This window comes from Chanodichthys erythropterus, chromosome 24, assembly GCF_024489055.1.
Source record: "Chanodichthys erythropterus isolate Z2021 chromosome 24, ASM2448905v1, whole genome shotgun sequence".
NCBI lineage: Eukaryota > Metazoa > Chordata > Actinopteri > Cypriniformes > Xenocyprididae > Chanodichthys > Chanodichthys erythropterus.
The window spans coordinates 29,141,316-29,156,152 of NC_090244.1; the positions used below are offsets into that span (position 1 = coordinate 29,141,316).

Consider the following 14,837-nt stretch of genomic DNA (forward strand, 5'->3'; position numbering starts at 1 on the left):
CAATGTTGTACGTTTTTGTGTGTATGAAAACGTTAGTAAATGTACGTGTGGTAGAACCACACTTAACGTAAAAATACACACGTATTCTCATGAGATCACGTTGTAAAATCACAAATCATGAATATGTAGCCACCCAGGTGAAAAAAATACTATAGTAAATACTATAGTGTTCTTGAACCATACTATAGTATTTTTTTATACTGTATATAATATAGTATTTACAACACTAATGAATGCTACAGAATACTATAGTATTAACTACAATGAACTGATAAACTGTTATAAATACTGTAGTATACTTTTTTTTTTTTTACTACAGTAGTGTATTATTACAGTATAATATATCCTAAAATTGTAGAAAACTTAGTACAATATTGGGTAAAGTAATTTGTTTATATTTTTGTAATTTTCTTGAATTGTTATATGCACATAAACACATACAATCAGAGATTGCATTAATTCAATTACCTTTAGAGCTGTAACATGTTGCGAAATAAATAACCATTTCTGTAAATGCTACATTTCCATCACTGATAAAAATGTTTTTATGCCTCCAAAGTAGATGTCCAAGGGTCAAGTTGGTGAAACTTTCTTGCCACACCCAAAATGTGGAAAAGTTCAATGAACCTGAAACTTAGGGTAGGGGTGATTCAGGGGTGCATATGAACCATGTTACATATGGTCTGAAAAATCTGTTTAGAAAATTTGAGTCTGGAAAAGTATGGAATTTTGAAATTGAAATAACTATTTTACACATTTTACACTAAGGTTAAATAGTTCCAACACATCGCGAGACAATCCGGTGTCTTAATCCCCAGGGACTTTATTTGTGAATTTATACTGATGTCTGATCTTCAAATATACACCTTCTCCAAGAGTTAATTTAATGTTCACAATATCAAGTAATAACATTGTGGATTTTTTGTCAATTTAAAATACTTTATTGGCATGATTGTGATCTGCATTGACATCTTTTGTGTGGGAAAGTTAGACAAAAGATTCACTGGCGGTTCTGGTGATGGGAAGGATTCAAATTTAGACGTTTTCAATTGGCAGATGTGTCTCTAGCCAGCCAATTTCTGACCAATGAAAACAGGCAATCCAGCCCTCTGAAATTAGCATAGGCTGTGTAGCGCGCTTTAAATAGCCACTCATGTTTTTGTAATTTTCTTGAATTGTTATATGCGCCACATAACCATACACATTGATTGCATTAATTCAATTACCTTTAGAGCTGTAACATGTTGCAAAATAAATAACAGTTTCTGTAAATTTCCATCACTGATAAAAATGTTTTTTTATGCCTCCAAAGTTGATGTCCAAGGGTCAAGTTGGTGAAACTTTGTGGGAAACTGCTCTTCTTGCCACACCCAAAATGTGGGAAAGTTCAATGAACCTGAAACTTGTAGAGGAGGGGTGATTCAGGGGTGCTTATTTACCAGAGAAACAAGCGCTGAAAATGGGCGGGGCTACATAAGGTATATAGGAGCGCCTTTTCTACCCAATGAAATACATTCCAACCATTCGTTGCCTGAATACAGCCAATTAAAGGAGGAAAATCCAGCCATGTGAAATTACCATGAACTTCAAATACATACAGTGCAAATCTCTTTTTATGCTGAACACTGACATTCATGATCCAGTGAAATATGTTCTTAAAGAAGACTCAAGACATCTATGAAATCCAGCAAAAACACAAAGTTTAAGGGGTTTTCCTGTTCTAGTTTTTTAGCGCCGGTCTGGCCACACCCACCCGCAGAGCGCTTTATTCATATGCTAATGACCTGAAATAAGACATATTAAATGTGGTAAACGCCCCCTATCGATACGATAAAATTAGCAGCAAACATTAGTTTGGCTTTATTGACCTTTCATCACGATGGCTCGTCACGCACCCCAGGAAGATCTCCTGATGACTGTAGACAGCGAGGAAGAGTTCAGTTCTTCATTAGAAGACGATGAAGACATTGATGATGAAGGCCTGCACTTTGAGGAGGGCTTTGATTCAGCGCAGGACACATTTTCTGATGAGTAAGACATTTATTCTTCATTTAGTTATTAGAGTCGCTTACACATATAGCGCTTTCAGTCCCATATGGCCATACAGAAAGCTACCAGTTTGTAATATTATGAAATGTGTTGTCCTGTGGACTTTTCATTACATTTAAATGTCTTACGAATCGAGCATTTTTATTCTCTAATGTGGCGGGAGGAAATGTTTAGACTATAGTCTAGTTTGGGTTTGCTGTAAAATGCTGCTTCATCAACAGAGCTTAAAGGGATAGTTCCAACGCTATCTCACGACCAATTCGTACTTATTCTACGAGGTGGCTATTTCGTATAAATTCATACGACCTCACTCGTGCGAATTCGTACGATTTGTCTAAACCCCAGTGACGGTTAGGTTTAGGGGCGGGGTTTGTGGTAGGTCATTCGTATGAATTCATACGAATTTGTCAACTCGTAAAATACATACGATTTAGCAAAAAACGTATGAATTAGTACGAGTGAGGTCGTATGAATTCATACGATTTAGCCACCTCGTAAAATACGTACGAATTTCCCTGAGATCGGGTTGCAACGTTCAGCCGAAAATAAAAATGATTACATGATTTATTCCCCGTCAAACCACCCTGTGTATGACTATCTTCTTTCAGATGAACACAATCAGAGATATATTTAATAATAGCCTTAGTCATCCAAGGTTTACAATGGTTGTGAATGGTATAAAAATATGATTTTTTTTTTTTTTTTAAATGGATGTATGCAATTTTCTGTCTTCAGAATTTGGGGTACCATTCACAACCAATAGCCTATAAACTTTGGAGGACTTAGGATATTTTTAAATGTATCTCTGATTGTGTTCATCTGAAAGGATATAGTCATTTACACCTAGGATGGTTTGAGGGTGAGTAAATCATGGACTAATTTGCATTTTTGGCTGAACTATCCCTTTAACTGTGTTGTCCATTGTCTGCTTGGGTGTAAATGTTTTGAACTTGCATGACATAAGGTTGTTGATGCCCCATCAACACATATAAAGCATGTGACCATATCCATTAATTGCCAATCACTTATGCATGCACTGGTATGCCACCTTGGACAATCTAAGCTGAGAAATGTTTACTAACATTTACCTTTTCTTTTCTTAGGGATGTGATTCCTTCACGTGCACCTCATACAGGAGCGGCACACAAGCATCATTCAGTTTTCAATGCAGTTGAGAATCTTAATGAGTAAGTGTGTTTTTATCCCTCATGTTACAGATGACAGTTTCATTTTGTTTACATACTGTGAAATAATACACACAAAGTATATGTTTGTAATGAGTGGGCAATATATCAGTTTTAGTAATTGATAATGTTGTGATCCTGTTGTCAGCATGCTCACTTTTGTCTTCTCCCCCCACAGATGTGAGAATGACAGCGAACAGATACCTGTTGGAAAGAGAGACAGGAGTCTGTCATGGAAAGCAGAAACTGATGTCGACATTAATCCAAAGACTCTGAGATTTCTGCCTGCGCGAACACCTGGGCCGCAGTTGAGTCTCGCGGACTCTCGCTCCCCTATGAGTCTTTTCAAACTGTTTTTCTCAGAGAGCGCCGTGTCAAATCTGTGCCACAACACAAACGCTCAGGCTGCCAGGGCACTTGCAAAGGGTCGCAAATACAGTTGGACAGACGTCAGCGTTGACGAGATGTACCGCTACATTGGACTCGTTTTCTACATGGCCACGGTGAAGATGAGCTCCATCGCCGACTACTGGCGGCAGGACAGTCTTTTCTCTTTGCCTCTTCCTGCCGCAGTTATGTCAAGGGACCGATACCGCACCATTTCATGGAATTTGCACATGAGTCACCCAGATGCAGACAAGGAAAATGACAAAAAGAGGGGCACAGCTGAACATGACCAGCTTTTCAGGATCAGACCACTCTCGGACACTATCCGTCTTGCGTGCAAAACCTTCTATCATCCTAGAAGAAATTTGGCTGTGAAGGAAAGACTGGTGGCATGCAGACCAAATGCAGGAATGACACGGTTAACGAAAGTCAAGTCAACAAAGCTGGGCTTCAAGTTTTTTGTCCTTGCTGACACATCAAATGAATATACTGTGGACTTCTCTGTGTACACGGGCAAGAACAGCTTTCCTACAGGCCATGGGATTTCATATGATGCTGTGATGTCTCTTCTGGACAAGAAAGCTTTGGGCTCTGGCTACCATGTTTACATGGACGATTTCTTTACAAGTCCGAAGCTCTTAACAGACCTGCTTGCTCTGAAGTTTGGTGCTTGTGGGACTTACAGAGACTACAGGAGGGGCTTCCCACAGAGCGCATCTAATTCACAGACCAAAAAGTCCACCAGGGGATCCATCAGGTGGATTCGGGATGGGCCTCTTGTGTGTGTGAAGTGGATGGACAAAAAAGAGGTGTCTGTTTGTTCCACCATCCATGCTGCCTATACAGGAGACCGTGTGCAAAGAAAAGTGAAAGCACGAGATACATGGAGGACGAAGACTTTTCGGTGTCCCTCATCTGTGATTGCGTACAACCACCACATGGCAGGTGCTGACCTGTCCGATCAGCTGTTGGAGTATTTCACTGCACAGCACAAAACCATGAAGTGGTACAGAAAAGTCTTTCTACACTTCTTGGACATTGCTGCCACCAACGCTTTCATATTACACAAGGAGCTACACGGCAACATGACGCGCAAGGAGTTTATGGAGCAGCTTGTTGCAGATCTCTGTGGTGTGTCTCAGAAAGAAGCACCGAAACGGACCAGTATTGATCACGTGCCGGTTCCAGGAGCTGAGCTGACCTCGGATGTCAGAAAAATCGCCACTGCCGGTCGCCGCATGTGTGCGCATTGCAAAGCAGTGTTTGGCAAGAAGCAACCGACACCTTGGAAATGCCAGGCATGTGACGTTCACCTGTGTCTTCAGTTGAACAGGAACTGTTTCCAGGAATGGCACAAAAGTGTGTGAGTGAATTCAAATTGTGCCTTTAATCACACACCCCTTTTTTATTTGATTTTATTGAGTATATTGTGCACTATGTTTGTAAATAAACTACAAAAAAAAAAAAAAACTCATTCATTTTTTTAATTTTCATATTAATAGACCCATTAGGGAATGAGCCAATAGGGAATGGGGTGTTAAAGGCTCCATATTTATGACTGGCACTGTCTTGCATATTGTAGCATTATAATTGCACTACAATATGGGCTGAATACAGTGTAGTGAGAAGTTTGCCTTACAGTATAAATAGCTGAAATAAGCTCAAATATAGAGAATGTCCAACTTTTCAGGATCCAGAAGAACACCTCAGGTTGTATGTGATGGGAGATTTTAAACCTCCATGTGCTATTCTGAGAAATTCACAACAGGTAACCTACATGTATTCTCTTAAAGAGTTTTCCCATAAACGGCCTTTGCTTTTGCCAGCATAATCCACTAAACATCTTCCCGTCGTTCTCTGTGGACATTTACTGAATGATTGGTTGTTCTAGTTCATCCAGGGTTTCTCAGGAAAACGAACGGAGCACTGAATTATTGGATTATTAAAACCTCTTGTCCCTTAAAATCTCACTAACCATCTAAACAAAGTTGGTAACTGATGATTTCAGATCAAATAAACACATTTTAGGATTAAGTTGTAAACTTCTAAACAACTGAGACTCAAAAAAGTATGTTGAATTGCTTTTGAATGTTGAAATTCAAAATGTTTGAATATTTATATAAATTACATTAAGTGACATGTGCTTTATTGTTGACATTCATTTTATGAGGTGATTTTATCGGAATACAATCTTATGGAGGCAATGACATAGAAATGCTAGCGTTGCAATACAAAGTTTCAAACATTGTCCATAGAAGTACAAGCTAGAACAGGGAGGGAAATAAGAAACAGTGATACAAATAAGTTGTATTTTAAGGAGAATTTTAATAAGGAGAAATAAATAAGACGATTTCCATTTTCATTTAGTAATGGTGTACATCAGCTAATGAAAACGTTTTTGAGTTAAAACATTAATACTTGCGTGATCAGACTTAGGCTACATATTTAGTAATTTATTATTATTATTATTATAATGGAGAGATGATCTGCCAGACAGGAGAGTCACAAACAGACTCGGATCCTCCGGATGATGTTCGTGTGCTTCAAGCTGCCCAAAACAACAGCTGTATGAAAGCCTCCTCACGCCCCTCACTAATGCTGATTTCATTAAAGTCTCTTTCAGACTGTTTTCTGAACACACAGAGGACGCGTTCAGGCTTTTATCAACTTTTACATTAAAACTATTCATCAAATAGTGCTTTTCCCCGTGGCTGATGCTCGACATGGATTTGATCTGATGGAGGCAAAATAAACATTTCCTCTTCGCGTATTTTATTCCCCAGTGATAGTTCAGAATCTCTGCTCGGTGCTCACTTTGTTTTTACTGCGACAAACTATTTTACCGCTTCAGTTTTACCCCAAATGTAAGAGAAGAAAACACAATCGTGAGGGGCTCGTGGAGGCGCACAGACACCGAGCAGGGCGGGTTGAGTCTATAAGGTTTTCATGTGTTATTTAAGAGCGCAGCGGCGCTCGAGCGCTTATCATTGCTGAAACCAGACCGCGTTTGAAAGACTGTAGATCCGATCCGAGAGAGAGATGGCAGAAACCGCTCCAGCCCCGGCTGCTGCCGCCCCGACCAAAGCGCCCAAGAAGAAGTCAGCTGCGAAAGCCAAGAAAGCAGGTCCAGGCGTCGGTGAGCTCATCGTCAAAGCTATGTCCGCATCCAAGGAGAGGAGCGGCGTGTCCCTCGCCGCCCTGAAGAAAGCTATCGCCGCCAGCGGCTATGACGTGGAGAAGAACAACTCCCGCGTCAAGATCGCCATCAAGGGCCTGGTGACTAAAGGCACTCTGGTGCAGGTCAAAGGGACCGGCGCTTCGGGCTCATTCAAGCTCAACAAGCAGAAAGCCGAGACCAAGAAGAAGCCGGCCAAGAAAGCGGCTCCTAAAGCGAAGAAGCCCGCGGCCAAGAAACCCGCTGCTGCCAAGAAGCCCAAGAGCGCAGCGGCAAAGAAGCCCGCCGCCACAGCCGCTAAGAAGGCGACGAAGAGCCCCAAGAAGGCAAAGAAGCCAGCAGCCGCTAAGAAAGCAGTCAAGAGCCCCAAAAAGGCCAAGGCGGCTAAACCTAAGGCGGCAAAGCCTAAAGCCGCCAAGCCTAAAAAGGCAGCGCCCAAAAAGAAAGTCTTTACTGTTTCTCCTCAACGGCTCTTTTAAGAGCCACCCACTAACTCTAGATGAAGAGCAAAACTATATTATATATACTATATTATCCAATATTACAACAGGAACATAATATTGTGCAGTATCAGATTTTGGTTAAAAAGCGTACATATCCATTTGTGTACTCTTTTCTATAACACACACACACACACACATATATATATATATATATATATATATATATATATATATATATATATATATATATGGGTCATTGACGTGACGCTCTTTTTTCTTTTTTTTTTTTTGTGTCCTTATAGTTTTAGTTAAATTTAAAAGGGTAAAAATTGCTAAATAAATTAGCAAATTACTTACATACATTATCTTTTTGAGGACCAAGTCTAAAATTTCTGGTTTTAATAAATTGAGAAAATATTTGGGCATTGATTGCAAAAAATGTCAATGTGGTTTAACCGTAAAAACTTAGTACCAAATAATTGATCTTGTTTAAAAAAGGTGAAATTCTCAATAAAACACCATATAAGCTAGTTTGGCATAATCTTATATTAGAACAATTTAATAGTTTTAAAAATAAATTTAACACCATTATTCTGAATATTATAAATAATTTGGGGAATCATAGGAGTCAGGTCAAATTCCTGAAGTGTCAAGGTGGTGTAACCACCATTCAAGGAGCCATTTTGTTAATACTGTGCAAGAAAACCATATGACAGGAAATTATATCACAAAGAGGGTCTTTAAAATATGAGATATTTTGACATTTTTAGGGTATAGTTAGGTATTCTTAGGTATACATGTCAAATGGTATGACCCCATGAATACATTGATAATTCATCATTATTATAAAAATGTTCATTAACTTTAAAAACTTTAAAAATTACATTTGGAATATTTCCACCAAGGCCAAGTGCTTACATTAGGTGTCCATGATAATACCTTTCAAATTTGATTTTAAATTGAAATGTCAAATGGTGTAACCGGTTACACCATTTGACTTCTATTACGAGCCTTTCTGTTAGGGGCAAATTCAGTAAAAATCACTAGTTTATGGTGCTGATTAAAGATGTAATATAAACTAGACTACTATTTGGAACTATTTTCAAATGTTCAATTTTTTTTTTTTTTTTTTTTTTTTTGAGGAAGTGGTGCTTTAACCACAACTTTATTATTAAAGCTCTGTAATTCAGTAAAATAATATTTAACTATGTTGCACAACATTAATGTTTAGAACATTAATGTTTAACATTGAAATGTTTAGCTTCAATGCATATTTCTATTCCATTCACTTAAAAATGTAAGCAATATAAAATAATGGAGTGATTGCTAATGAAAGACAAGCACGTCAAACGTATCGAGAGCAGCTTTTATTATGCCGCATCCGCTGCTTCTGCTTCTTCAAGTTATGTGAGGTAAAGCAGCTCTGTTTTATAATATTAGATACATTAGATACATTTGTGTGTTCAAATTTGTTATAATGCTACTCTGTGCATTCGCTCAGCAGCTGCTATGAGACACTTGTTGCACACTGCAATAAAGTGTAATTCACCTTTATTCCACAAGGTGACAATGTCTGATACACAACGATGAAGTGACGATTAATTCAGACAGAAAACAAAAGAATAAGCAAAACATGAAATGGCTCAGGGATTTACTGCAGAGCAAGTACTGAAATCAATAAAATATGACTGTAACTGTCACTGGATGGATCTGGTGAAGCTGTTGACGATCAAAATATTAATTTTGAAGATGTTGAAAATTATAAGGTTTTTAGAATATGTTTGAGATCGCGAATGGGCTCCTATTCGCGACCTCAAACATAAAACCCATTATTTGCTGAATTTACTGGGAAATGAGCTCTGATGAGGACAGTGGTGATGGCATAAAACATCTGCTCAAACTGAGCCCTTTCAAGCTCCAAAAGGTAACAAAATATAATTTATTTTATTCTTCTATAATTGTTACTCTAACCCTCGTATTATCCTCAAAAACCAGCGACGCCGGTTTGCCAGTGGGGTATATTTGACCCCAGCAATTAAAAACCTCCAGAATATAATTTTATTTTCAAATTTTTATTAATCAGGTACTTTATGTTTCTTCATTGACTACTCAAATAGCTCTTTAAATAAAACAACACCCCCCATCACCCCCGACCCCCCCTCTGCTGACCCCCCCCAATCTTGCTCGTCTATGGAAAAATGTGCAAATCACCATAAAATTTCATGATTGGCATAGAAAATGGACAAAAAACGGATTATTAATATATTAATGGCTTTATTATATTATATACTATATATTATAATTCTCCCTCCCCCCACACTATTATGATGTAACACTACAGGTACGTTATGAGAGGTTAGGGCCGCAAAGCAGATGAAAGTTGTTTGAACATTATAAAATTGCATTTTATAATGACCTAAGTATAGTATAATATAATATAATTAATATAATATAATATATTTGCTATCAAGGGTAATAACATGCAGTATGATTGGGGTCAATTTGACACTCCCTTGGGACCGCCCCACTCATGGGTGGTCTCAGGATGCTTCACTGTTGGCATGACACAGGACTCATCATGGTAGCATTCACCTTTTATTTGCCTGGACTATTCATTTTCAAGATTTCTCAAACAATTGGATGGGGGCTTCATCAGTAAAAATAACGTCTTTCAGTCTTCTGCTGTCCAAACCTTGCTGTACTTGAAGAATTCTAGTCTGTCCTTGATGTTTTTCTTGGAGAAAAGTGGCTTCTTTGCTGCCCTTTTTCACCAAGCCACTGTCCAAAAGTCTTGACCTTACTGTGCCTACAGATGTACACCTGCTGCCAATATTGAGCTCCGTACACGGTTCAGGATTGACTCTTCAGGAGGTGACCGTCCTGCCGCTTGCTGGACACTCTGGGATGTTCTGAAGGCTTCTTCATTGCAGTTGAATTTCTCAACTTGAAGTTCTTGATGATCCAGTAAATGGTTCTTTCAGATGCTTTGCATCAAAATGGCCTCACATGCAAAGAAATTGCTGCAAAGCGATGATGGGTACATGTCTTTCTTTAGAGGTAACCATTGAAGACGCAAGAACACAATGACTGGAAGCACTTCTTCCTCCTGACCAGAACTTGTTTGCACTTTCCCATGTGCTGATGTGATTAGTGAAATTATTCTAGATGATCACTTTTTACCTCAAACAGGTCCTTTTTGTTTGTTTGTTTGTTTGTTTGTTTGTTTGTTTTTGCCAATGAAGCGTTTTGTAAATACTGTATGTAAAATGCATCTGATCAAAACCGCAACTAAAGCAGCAAACTTTTAACAAGCAGTTCATCTAATGTGGGTTTCTGAGACTAGAAACCACTGCAGAGAACCACCAAACCTTTACCCTATCATTCAAGTGGGGGGCGGGGCCATTATAAATTGCCATTTTTGAAAGGTAATGCACCCACTTGTGGTTGAGAGACAACATAAGAGAAAACACTAACAATCTCATTCTGAGCAGGATGTCTCAAAATTAGGATTCTCCTCATCTATGTTTTCATGAAAATTATGATGACCCCCCCAACCCCGACCCCCCCGATGACAGTGTTTCCTCGCAATACTTCAGGTATCGTTATGATAGGTTAGGGCCCTAAAGCAGATGAAAATTGTTTGTAGATGATAAAATTACATTTTATAATGACCTCAGTATTATCCAAAACAAATATGTGTAAAATATTTATATTTCTAATATGTTTTATATAGACAAATGAGCCTGGGGTCAAATTGACCCCAAGGATCATCGATGTGTATAGGACTGTGTACAGGACACTGAAAATATGTCATTGTGAAAAATTTATGTTTACCTAGTTGTCCCCATTAAATGACGAAAAGTCATCAAATATGAAGCAAAAAAAAAAGATGTCAACCATATTTTTAGAGGCGTTAAACATTGCGTGGGGTCTCATAGACCCCAAAGATAATACGAGGGCTAATATCAGAGGAGTTTTATATTATCACGGCAGGTAGAGATCCTTCCGTGTTAGATATAGATACGGGTCGATAAAGACCCGAATATGTAAGAATGATTGCCGAAACAGTCATGCATTTAAGGGTTAAACAATAAGACTAAACGTGTTTAGCTTTATAATATGATTAGATTTCTGTCCACGAATGTATCCAAACAGTTGCTCACCTGTCTAATAAAACACATTATATATTAAAGCGTTTTTGGTGTTTCTGTGGTTTCGACAAAATAAAACCGGAAACCGAGGTTAACGTGGGTATGATGTCATTGATAGGCGACGCAGACACAGACCTTATTTCAGGCGATTTAGCAAAAAACAATTAAAAAAACCCATACCCTGCGTCTCAATCAGCTCCCTAGTTCCCTAGGTCGTGAATGGTCAGTATGTGAATGTGGCTGATTCCCTGATCAGTGCCCTGACTACTGAACTAGGGAGCTGATTAAGACACACCTATAGACTTTACGGCGTTGGAACCGGAAGTCCTAAAATGCTAACTCGCTTCCACGTTTTGCCTACAAAAACGCGTCATCCCTGGGGAACTCTATCCGCTTGTTAAGTCGTGACATAAGCATTCTATTTCCGGGTCCAAATTCCGGGTCCTCTACTCTACCTATCGCGTTCGCTAGTGTTTTTACCATGCCGCAGTGCTGTGTCCCGTGCTGTTTGAATAGATCAGAGTTTAAAAAAAAAAAACAAGTGATATTCAATTGTCTTTTAATCGCTTTCCTTGTGAGGAGAAAGAGAAGAGGAAATGGCTGCAGTTGATAAGGTAAGTTACAAATCTTAAATGAATGAAGAAACTTTTGGCGCCAGTGGGTGCTAACGTTAGTTTTGGCAACAGTCAAGCCGAAGATGTGTTACGTAGCATGAAAAATCATTAGACCAGTTAAAGCGTGATGATCTGCTAACGTTTCTCATTTCTATAATAATTGAGCTATGTTGGAGGGAGCCCAAGATATAAGATCAGAATCATGTTTAATATGGCCCGGTATGTTGACATACTTGACTCTGGTCTTGCATACTTCGGTAAAGTTGGTTTTATATTCGCACATCCGTATTCAATAGCCTTGTTAATCACACTACATTGGACATTCAGTGGACATTCACAAGTAAATATGCCATTAAAACAATACTTGCCTATTTTGATCGACTGTGAAAAACGTTGTAAGTTGACAATCGTTGGTTGTCAATATCATGTCGCTGCTTAAAATTCGCAAACATTAATTTATTGCACATTTATTGGAAAGTCTGAATTTATCAGAAGTCCAAATGTGCAAATATAAAACCAACTTTACCCAAGTGTCTTGCATTGCTCTTAGTGTACATACATAGAACAAGCATAAACAAACAGGACAACAAGCTAAATAAATACAGACACAAACTACAGTATATACATACACACACCAGAGCAATTATTGCCAATGACTGCTTTACTGTTATTGTAGTGCATTCACATGAAAAATAATTTAAGCAATGATAATTAATTTATTATTATTTTTACAGACGTGAAAACTTCACCCCAAACTGCAACTCTAGGGTGTGCAGTTGGCATTTCTCTAATGGAAAAGCTGCTGGGCCATCGCGATTTGCTTGGAACGAGGGTAAGACTTTCCAGTTCCCTGACCATCTCCGTAAACAGAAGCAACAAATGGTCCCTAGCAGTGGTGAAGATGAGGGAATGGATGCTGACATGGTAACTGCAGATACCCTTAGTACTTCAAAAAGTCTTGTGGTGCTTGAGGTGGAGAATGAAATGCTGAGGGAAGAGAATGACAAGATAATGATTGCTCCTGACCTTAATGAAGCTTAGACTTAATTGCGGCCACATAGACCTTTCAACAAGGTTTAATTGTAGCACAGCCACAGTAACCAACATCTTCATCACCATCTTTAGTGCCCTGTATGACGTTTTGTATGTCGGTTTGCTTGAGAACACCATACCCTCCACAGCCAAGAATCAAACGTCGCCGTTTGTTAACAGCTAATTGTGGACTTCTCACACATTTACAACCAGGTGATATGGTTATGGCAGACAAGGGCTTCACAATTCGGGACATTTTGCCAGAGGGAGTTTCCCTGAACATCCCATCTTTCCTTGTCAATGGACAGTTCACACAGGAGGAAGTGAACCATAACAGACTAATCTCAAGAGCTAGGATACATGTGGAGCGTTCAATTCAGCGACTAAAAGTGTTTCACATTTTGGACCACATTCCATACCAGTTCAAACAACATATCAACAAGATACTTAAAGTGTGTGTGTCTCACAAATTTACAAACACCCATTCGCCGTCAAATTGATTGAGTTAACCGTTGTACATACCTGAATTTGTATTTCTGTTTGCGTTTTGTGACTAAAAAGTCACTTAATGGGTGTAACACATAAATCTGTACATAAATTAGTATAGTTTTGTTACCATATTCTAATATACATTTAATTATCTGTTATAAGAAATTTGTGTGTAGCATGTAAGGCCTACAAACTTGAATTACCTTGATTGTTAAATTCCAAATTCATTTATTATAACCCAGCTTATTTAAAAGGACATCAGTACATCTTATGACAAAACATTTTGATTCTTTTGATCAGTGAAAATTTACAGATTAAAGAAATATAATCAAGGTAAACATGAAAACTTTAAGTTGCAACTGCAATGGAAAATTAAAGGGTTAGTTCACCCAAAAATGTAAATTCTTTCATTTATTACTCACCCTCATGTTGTTCCACACCCATAAGACCTTCGTTAATCTTCAGAACACAAATTAATTTTTTTTTTAAATCCAAGGGCTTGTGAGGTCTGCATTGACAGCAAGTTAACTTGGACTTTCAAACGCCCAGAAAGCTACTAAAGACACATTTAAAACAGTCATGTGACACAGTGGTTCAACCTTAGGTGTTATGAAGTGATGAGAATACCTTGTGTGCACCAAAATAATGACTTTAACAATATATTGCACTCATCGCTGAACTAAGTACTGCTTCATGAAGCTTCACAAATCTTTTGTTTTGAATCAATGGTTCGGAGTGTGTATCAAAAGATCTTAAACCATCAAAGTCACGTGATTTCAGTAAACAAGGCTTCATTGCATATTAAGGGTTTCGAGATTTCAATGGCTCACATGACTTTGACAGTTTGATACACGCTCCGAACAGCAGATTCTAAACAAATGATTCATAAAGCGTTGAAGCTAATGAAGCAGTGTTTAGTTCAGTGAGGAGTGCTAGATATTAAATAAAATTATTTTGTGTTTTTGGCACACACAAAAAAAAAAAAAAAAAAAAAAGTATTCATCACTTCATAACATTAAGGTTGAACCACCATAGTCACATGAACTGTATTGAATACGTTTTTAGTAGCTTTCTGGACATCTGAAAGTAAACTTGAAAGTTAACTTGCTGTCAATGCAGGCCTCACTGAGCTATCGGATTTCAACAAAAACATCTTAATTTGTGTTCTAAAGATTACCAAAGGTATTACGGGTGTGGAACGGCATGAGGGTGAGAAATAACAATTTTCATTTTTGGGTGAACTAACCCCTTTAAACACTGACTAACCTATCAACTTGTCAGTACATGCATATCAGCAGACCCTTTTGAATTTT

General features: G+C 38.3%; 2 protein-coding genes and 1 pseudogene across 2 annotated transcripts; all 3 read left to right on the forward strand.

Moving 5' to 3' along the window:
• The first annotated feature begins 1,879 nt into the window (after positions 1-1,879).
• On the forward strand, positions 1,880-4,987 carry LOC137014828 (piggyBac transposable element-derived protein 4-like). The gene is made up of 2 exons (XM_067379341.1): positions 1,880-2,031; positions 3,412-4,987. The coding sequence occupies exons 1-2, from the start codon at positions 1,880-1,882 to the stop codon at positions 4,985-4,987; spliced, it is 1,728 nt and encodes a 575-aa protein (XP_067235442.1).
• A 1,672-nt stretch (positions 4,988-6,659) lies between these two features.
• On the forward strand, positions 6,660-7,274 carry LOC137014829 (histone H1-like). The gene has a single exon (XM_067379342.1). The coding sequence runs from the start codon at positions 6,660-6,662 to the stop codon at positions 7,272-7,274; it is 615 nt and encodes a 204-aa protein (XP_067235443.1).
• Positions 7,275-11,867: 4,593 nt separating this feature from the next.
• LOC137014830 (uncharacterized) lies at positions 11,868-13,539 on the forward strand (annotated as a pseudogene).
• Positions 13,540-14,837: the final 1,298 nt, after the last annotated feature.

Bases quoted from the DNA above. Each gene is read 5' to 3' on its own strand.
- LOC137014828 (XM_067379341.1), top strand. From the start codon at position 1,880: ATGGCTCGTCACGCACCCCAGGAAGATCTCCTGATGACTGTAGACAGC. The intron at 2,032-3,411 runs GTAAGACATTTA...CTCCCCCCACAG, and splicing joins CAGGACACATTTTCTGATGA to ATGTGAGAATGACAGCGAAC.
- LOC137014829 (XM_067379342.1), top strand. From the start codon at position 6,660: ATGGCAGAAACCGCTCCAGCCCCGGCTGCTGCCGCCCCGACCAAAGCG.